General features: G+C 35.0%; 1 protein-coding gene across 2 annotated transcripts; it reads left to right on the top strand.

Moving 5' to 3' along the window:
- The first annotated feature begins 3,439 nt into the window (after window positions 1-3,439).
- LOC120145531 (BTB/POZ domain-containing protein NPY2-like) lies at window positions 3,440-8,035 on the top strand. Of its 2 annotated transcripts, XM_039159358.1 has the most exons (6): window positions 3,440-3,517; window positions 3,877-3,893; window positions 4,291-4,640; window positions 5,941-6,010; window positions 6,148-7,317; window positions 7,414-8,035. In XM_039159358.1, exons 3-6 carry the CDS (start codon window positions 4,579-4,581, stop codon window positions 7,969-7,971), a joined length of 1,860 nt encoding a protein of 619 aa, XP_039015289.1. In that variant the 5' UTR covers window positions 3,440-3,517; window positions 3,877-3,893; window positions 4,291-4,578; the 3' UTR covers window positions 7,972-8,035. The 2 variants fall into 2 exon arrangements, with proteins under 2 accessions (XP_039015289.1, XP_039015288.1); XM_039159357.1 differs by lacking the exons at window positions 3,440-3,517; window positions 3,877-3,893 and having other exon boundaries at window positions 3,903-4,640.
- Window positions 8,036-8,319: the final 284 nt, after the last annotated feature.

Here is an 8,319-nt window from a genome sequence, read left to right as displayed (position 1 = left end):
CAAGGACTAGTGATTCAAATTGACCAAAGAATGTTGTTAAGAGGGGCATGCATGGTGTCATCATGTCAACATGCTAACACTAATTACAAGTCTTTCATGATAATGTAAAATGCTAAGAGGCAGACAAAGGATCTTAAATTCCATGCTTGTTTATATTATGTTGGGTGTTTATCTTTACTTTGTAATTCAAGCATAATATATACAGAAGATTATTATTCAATATTTTATTAATAAAAAATAGTATTTTAAAATAATAATTATTATCTTATGTGAACTATTATTTGATATTTTAATAATAGAACTTATTAGTTTCACAAACAATATTAAAGAATAGTTTTTAAAATATAAACAAGTAAATGATTTTAAAGAATAGTTTCATAAACTAGTACAAAACAAAATAATTTTTTTGACGTCGTACTCACTAATTAATCAAACAAATATAATATAGTTTTTAAAATTTAAACAAGTCAATGATGGATGGATCTATGCATGTGACGTATGGCATGATGCATGGAAACGAAAACACAGAAGAGTGATCAAATGGTTGGCATGATCAAGCAAATTGTTAGCTTTTAAGACGTGCATGTGATGTGCATTCGCGTTAGTCGTCCACCAAGTAATCTCTTTTACTGCTATTATTATTTTTTGTTTTCCCTTAACGTATAGTACACTAATTAATGAGTTGTATTAGCCGTAGGTTTAGATCGTAATGTTTATGTTTTGTATTTCCCTTTTATTTAATATATTTTTAAATCGGTTGGGATGATTAAAAGGTCTATTCAAAATATTTTTTATTTACATACTCTACTGTCGTAACTACTTAAATCTAAAATATGTAAGAAGAATCACACTCCTTGATTACTAAGGTAAATTAATAGGATTTTCAACCTATGATTGACTTGCATTAATCCTCTTGGTCCAATGAGAAACCTTTTAGGATTTTATCTTTATTTTATGTTCAAATATTTACAGATGAATATTAGATCTGTAAACGAACCGAACGAACAAGAACATGGCTATGTTCATGTTCGTTCGTTTAACTTTAACCGAACAAATGAACGAACATGAACATAAACGAAACAAAAAAAAATTGTTCGTGTTTGTTCATTAAGTAATGTAGTTTATTCGTGTTCGCTCATTTAAATGATAAACAAACATAAACGAACGAATGAACGTAAATGAACACAATAAATGAACATAAATGAACGTAAACGAACGTAAACAAACATAAATAAAAATAGATTTTTTTTATTTCCTAACAATTTTAGGATTATATTATATTTAATTGTTTTGAGTTTTTTTTATTTATATTTAAAATTAATTGCATTTTAAAATATTTATGGGTATCATATTAAAATTTATTGGGATCTAATATTTTAAATGGGCCCAGAAAGATTGGGCTAAACATAAATGAACGCATATAGACGAACAAACATAAACGAACATAGACGAACGAACATAAACAAACATAAATGAACGAACATAAACGAACATATTACTGAACGTTCATGAACATAAATGAACGAACGAGCCCTCTGTTCATATTCGTTCATTTAATTAAATGAACACAAAATATTATTCATATTCGTTCGTTTAATGAATAAAAACTTGTAAAAGCATGTGGTGGGTCAAAGTTAGACAGATTTGGGGACCTATTTTTTCCACGGCTAGCATATAAACATAAACAAACTTCCGGTCGAACGATTCACGAACGATTCGTTGAACGTTCGGTTCGCTTACAATCATAGTGAATATATATGTGAACTGAATAGATAGATAGATTTGGGTCAAACTTTAGTTTGGCAAACAAATCAAATAAACTTGTAAAAGCATGTGGTGGGTCAAAGTTAGACAGATTTGGGGACCTATTTTTCCACGGCTAGCATATGGTTATAAGCTACACAATTTTATTCCCTTCTAGATAATTCATGTTCAAAGTATTAATATCCTATTTATTATTATTTTCTAATTTAATTGTTAATTTGAATGAGATATATTAATTCAAATCTGAATTAAAGTATATTTTGAACATATAAATCACATTTTAAATAATTTTATATTTATAAATCAAGTTCAAAGTATATTAATTAGAACTTGAGACTATGAACGGTAAAAAAAATCAGGTTAGATCAAGTTTTTAATCAACACGAATCAATTTAAGAAACATATCTCATACACCTAAATTGGACCTGGCATGGATTCAGAGAGATCTCATCCGACCTAAAACTCAACTTAAATTTTGCGATAAAACTTGCATCCTTGACCCAACATAAATATTTAAAAAAAAATTTATTTTAAAAAATAGGACCTAATTGGAGAGAAGTATTATAGTAACTATATTTAAATATATAAAAAAAATATATCATTTTCTTGTATCGGATCATATCAGAGATTTATTATCCTAAATCCAAACTCGACCTGATATCATCCTTTATAAAATTCGACCTATTTTGAGTCTAATCCAATCTAATTAATTCAATAAAATCATATCATATCATATCAAAGTTCATTACATTTAAATCAAATTACTATCCTTATATAAGAAATGTTAAAAAAAATAGACATTTTTTAATTGTGTCATGTCCAAACTCTTCGTACAATAACTATGCATGTGTTCTAAATATGAGTCATCATGTCTGATCCAATATGATATTTAATGCCCAAGTTGTCTTTAGATCAATGGAGTGATCTAATTGATATAATACTAACTTTAATCAAACAATTATAAAAATAAAAGACTAATTTAAAATTCGAGTGATAGTTTGAAGATGCCGGGTTGAATTAACCCTTTTATGTTCAAAATTAGGCAGATTTTCTCATCGGAATCCCCCCAACCACACAATGACTTTTGGTAAAAAATCTGCCCATGAAGATTGGTTAAATTGAAAAGAAGTCAAGGAATCAAGTGTATGTTAAGAAAGTCTTAAAAACCTTTTTTTTTTTAGTATATGAGAAGATCTAGCTCTTGGGTTTATATATATATATATATATATATATATATATCATATACTGTGTGATACAGTCAGCAACATGTGTGGGATTTTCATACAGACACCTCTCCAAAATTTTTACTTTTATAGGGAAGTGTTCAACCGGGGAATATGAAAAGTTGTAACTCCAATTTTATATTGAGCCATGCTGCCTTCTTTTTTTATTTTGGTCGGAAAAAATCACCATATGATTTGAATGGAAGCCAACAAGAAAGCCGAGTGTCAGCCTTTTGGCCTGCTTTACTGAGCTTACATGTTGTGTTAATGCTTGCTCTTTCTCCCAGAAACCCAGTGGAAACTAAGCAGCTAAATTCACCAATATTGGTAAAGAGAAATTACCCAAAGCATCAAAAGTTAAAGTTTTTTCGGTTCGTGTGTAAATTTGCCAACATCTTTGGTTTTTTTCTTCAAAAATCGAGTCTTGTTTGAATGCTGTTCTTTTTATATGGTTTCTGGGTTTCGTGTGTAAATTTCATTACTTCCTGCATTCGACACAAGTTCCTTGCAATGGTTGTGTAAATTCCTTGGTAATTTCCCATTCCTGTGGCGGTGGTGGGGTGCTTGTGATTTTTTTCTTTTACAGAAAATATAAGTAATCTGATATGGAGTGTTGGGATTTTGTGTTATTTAATTAGATTTCCGTGATATATTCTGGTAGATTTCTTTAGATTTCAGTTCCAATTTGTGAATAGATATTTATTGTTGTTGTTGTTGGCAGTTGATATTTGATGGTTCATTACTATAATACGTTTTTATAATTTTTGTTATCCTTTTTCATTGATTCCCATACTCTGGAAGAATTATAATAATAATAAAGGTAGATGCTTGTTGTCTACTGTTTTGGTGGTTTCTTCAACTGATACCAAGATGCTGTTTTCCATTGCAGGATTTCAGCCTTCAACGGTAAAAGAAATACATATTATATATGTATATATTTGATTAGTATATGTCAAGTTTGGAACTTGAAGCTTTAAGGGTCCTGGTGATATGAATCTCTTATATATTTATTAAAGGGGGAAACAAAGGAACAGAATAACCAGTGTGAAATAAAGAAATAGTGGAGGTGAAGCAGATTGGTGCTTGTGATACTCTGTGGTTTTTGGAATTATTTTGGTGTGAAGAGTCTGTTGTTTATGTCCCCTGAGCCGACCGAGTGCGCCCGGACTCGGTGGGCTTTGCCGTCAACAAAGGAAACAACCTCTTCCTTGGCTCTCTTGCCATTCAAGAGAACCTTTTGTTAAATTATTACTCGAAATCCCACCACCATTTCTCCAGTTATCTGTTTCTCTCTCTTATTCAGATCGCTGTCAAGATTCGGTCATACTCTTCCTTATTATATATCCCTTCCTCTGGATCGGCCTTTAGTCTATAGAATCACCGAAAGCTGATTGAATTTGGAAAGCTTGGTCCCCACAGTTGGGGCATTGGTTACTACTTCTGGCAAGTTTTTCCTGGAGTTGATGTTATGTTTCATTGGTTATGTGAGTAGCTAAGTGTATGGTATTTGCTTTACTTGTAATCCGATCGAGTAGCTAAGAATATTGTTTTTGAGGTTTTAGAGAGGGAAAAGGTTCTATTGTTTGTTAATATGAAGTTTATGAAGCTTGGATCAAAGCCAGATACCTTTCAGAGCGATGGGAACAATGTGAGGTAAGATCTCTTGGACCCTTTTTGCAATCTATCATTTGTCCCCCCCCCCCTCCTCCAATAACTGAAAAAGAAAAAACTAAATCCACTATGTTGTTCAAATCCATTAACTCTTGCATAAGACCATTAACTGATAATCTCTTGCCTCAGTCAATTATCATTGTTCATTTCAACTGCATACTCGGAAATCCAACAATTGAGGTAACTTAGCCTCTTTGTCTATTATGCTTAAACTAGGAGTCTTCTTGGGACTACACTGAAATTTTCATCCTTTTCTGGATGACCGTTTATCGGTATGCTGTAGAGCATTTGATGTGATTCACAGCCTTTTTAGGCCATTGGTTTGTTATGCTCCTCTTAGCGCATCCATACTTGGCTGCTTAGAATCTTTTTTAAATGCAAATCCCCTCTCATCTCATCATTCAAGTGTTTTCTCTCCGAAGTGGTGGATATCCTTGAAAATCTGGCTATTCTTCTTTGGTTTTGACCTTTGATCCTTTTTTCAGTTAAATCCTTTATGGTTCCTTGTGTTTATGTTATACTTTCTGGCCTTCAGCATATTCTGGTTATACTAACTCTGATTGTACGTTGCGCAAATGGGTTATGAATTCAAATTCATGATCCTTGATATCCAACAATAGGTAGTTTAACTTCTGGTTATGAAGATATGGATAATCTTCCACTTTCGGTTCTTTATAGTCACGTTCTTTCTCATCGGATACTGTGATGTGTTTGACCCTGAATTTGTTAAAGCAAAAACATACTCAGGAATGCCGTATGAGGTTCAAAAATAAATTAATCATAACAACATCCTGTTAGAATTAGATGGGATTACCCCTTCTTTGGACACTAATCTTGCCATGATGAAATCTGAATTCTCCATGTACTATTCTGATGTGGTAATATATTGGTGTCCATTTTGTACTACTTTCTTCAAGAATTTGTTTCATGTTTTACGGCTCTAGGTTTTTTAACATCATCAATATGTTGAATACATCTTGTAAATCGTCACTACAAGCCTATACATCAGAGCACCACAGACATCACATGTATTCGTTTTGCAGCTTAATGCGAATGTAAATCGCTTTTTCTTAATTAGATAAATATACCACGGTCCGGTTTTTGGTTTCTGGTGTAGGTCACTGTGTTGGGTGCAACCCGAAGCTAAATGACTTTTGGGTATTATAAACGTGAAAATCCAAAGTATAGTGGAGTTTATATACATGTGTATATAATTTTGTCTGTCTGGCCTGCGTGCATTTTTTGAGGTTCTGATGTTTTTAAACTTATATCTTCGTGCCAGGAATGTGGCAAGCGAGCTGGCAACCGACGTAACTGTCATTGTAGGGGATGTCAAGTTTTATCTGCACAAGGTATGCATTTTCTTCCGGTTTACGTAAATTTCCATCTATGGTAAAGCATTGTCTTTGAGCATAACGTCCTTGTTGGAATGCATTACAATATTCCTTGCATGAAATCTGAGCTTATACCTTTATGAATATATATGCAGTTCCCTCTTCTGTCAAAAAGTGCATACTTGCAAAAGTTGCTTGCAAGTGGTAATGAGGAAAACAATGATGTTCAGATTTTCGACATTCCTGGAGGTCCAGCTGCCTTCGAGATATGTGTCAAGTTTTGTTATGGCATGACTGTCACCCTTAATCCTTACAATGTTGTCGCTGCTCGATGTGCAGCTGAGTACTTAGGAATGTACGAGACCATTGAAAAAGGGAACCTAATTTACAAGATCGATGTCTTCCTTAACTCAAGCATCTTCCACAGCTGGAAGGATTCGATCATTGTTCTTCAGGCCACGAAATCTATGTTACCATTATCCGAGGAATTGAAGGTGGTCAGTCTTTGCATCGATGCTATAGCTACCAAGGCTTGCATTGATGTTTCCAAGGTCGATTGGTCCTACACTTATAACCGGAGGAAGCTCCCAGAGGAAAATGGGAACGATCCAAACTCTAATGGTTTCAGAAGCCGACCTGTGCCAAAGGACTGGTGGGTCGAGGATTTGTGTGAACTTGAAATAGATCTGTATAAGCGTGTCATAATGAATATTAAACTAAAAGGAATACTGTCTCATGATGTGATCGGAGAAGCTTTGAAAGCTTATTCTTACGGAAGGTTGCCCGGTTTCAGTAAGGGTGGGATCCATTCAGGGGATGTCGTTAAGTATAGATCGACAGTTGAAACAATTGTCTGGTCGTTGCCTGCAGAGAAGGAAAGTGTATCTTGCGGTTTCTTGCTGAAGTTATTGAAAGCAGCCATCGTTGCTGACTCGGGAGAAATGGCTCAGGAACGACTGGTGAGTCGAATAGGACAGCAGTTGGAGGAGGCTTCTGTAAACGATCTTTTGATACGAGCAGGTGAAGGGGAAGATGTAATGTATGATGTTGTTATGGTACAGAAAATAGTGAAAGAGTTTCTGATGCAAGATCAAAATGCTGAACTCGAGTTGGAAGAAAATGAGGTCCAGGAAATACGAAGTCCCGGAATTTTAACCAATGCTTCCAAGTTGATGGTGGCAAAATTGATAGATGCATACCTTGCTGAAATCGCAAAAGATCCTAATTTACCCTTGTCAAAGTTTGTAGACCTTGCTGAAATGGTGTCTTGCATCTCTCGACCCGCTCACGATGGGATTTACCGAGCCATTGACATGTATCTCAAGGTGAGAATCTTGCCAAAATCTATTCTTTAGATGTTCATTAAATCGTAATTACATTATACTCGAACACATGTTTAGCTCTACTCGGCTTCAATGCAGGAACACCCAGGGATCAGCAAGAGTGAGAGGAAAAGAATATGCAAGTTAATGGACTGCAAGAAACTATCAGTTGATGCATGTATGCACGCGGTGCAAAACGAGAGGCTCCCGATGCGTGTAGTTGTGCAAGTCCTGTTTTTCGTGCAGGTGAGGGCTGCTGCTTCATCAGGAAGCAGCACTCCCGACTTACCTAGAGGCCTGAAGGATTTAAACATCGGATCTCAAAGGAGCTCAAGGTCAGCAGCAACCGACCCGGAGGAAGATTGGGATGCAGTGGCCACAGCCGAGGGACTCAAGGCCCTGAAAGGGGAAATAGCTGCCTTGAGGATGGGCAGTGGGATAGGAAGGAGTGAAAGAAACGGTGGTGATAGCAGAAATAGCGTCGACAAAGCCGCCATTAGTAGAGTGAAAGGTTTACTGTCCAAGAGGATATTTTCAAAGATATGGTCAAGCAAAGGTGAAAACAGTGGTTCAGATTCGTCAGAGAGTCTCGGCTCGGCCAATCCTGAAGAAGCGAAATCAACACCATCCAGAAATAGAAGGCATTCAGTTTCTTAAAGTAGAAATGTAAGGAAAACATAGTAGCTGTCTTTTTGGTGGGTTTTTCAGGGCTGTTTCTAAATTCAAAAACTAGTTTCATGTTAATTTAGCAAAAATGAAGGCCATATATAGTCATGAACCAAACTCTGGTGAAACTTTACTGTGCTGCAAGGAACAAATGGTTACTGTACAATGGAAGTTGTGGGATGCATTTTGAATACACACAAAGAGCAGGCAGTCATTCATTCATGCATGTTGCTTATATTTTAACTGGGAAAGTACAACCTTTGCTACATATTAATAATGTTGATAATTAAAGGCTTGGTGTTATGGCTTGATATCGGTATGCCTCGATGTCGCTCGTTA

Source organism: Hibiscus syriacus, unplaced genomic scaffold, assembly GCF_006381635.1.
Source record: "Hibiscus syriacus cultivar Baekdansim isolate YM2019G1 unplaced genomic scaffold, ASM638163v2 tig00110893_pilon, whole genome shotgun sequence".
NCBI lineage: Eukaryota > Viridiplantae > Streptophyta > Magnoliopsida > Malvales > Malvaceae > Hibiscus > Hibiscus syriacus.
This window is presented reverse-complemented; position numbering and strand designations above follow the sequence as displayed.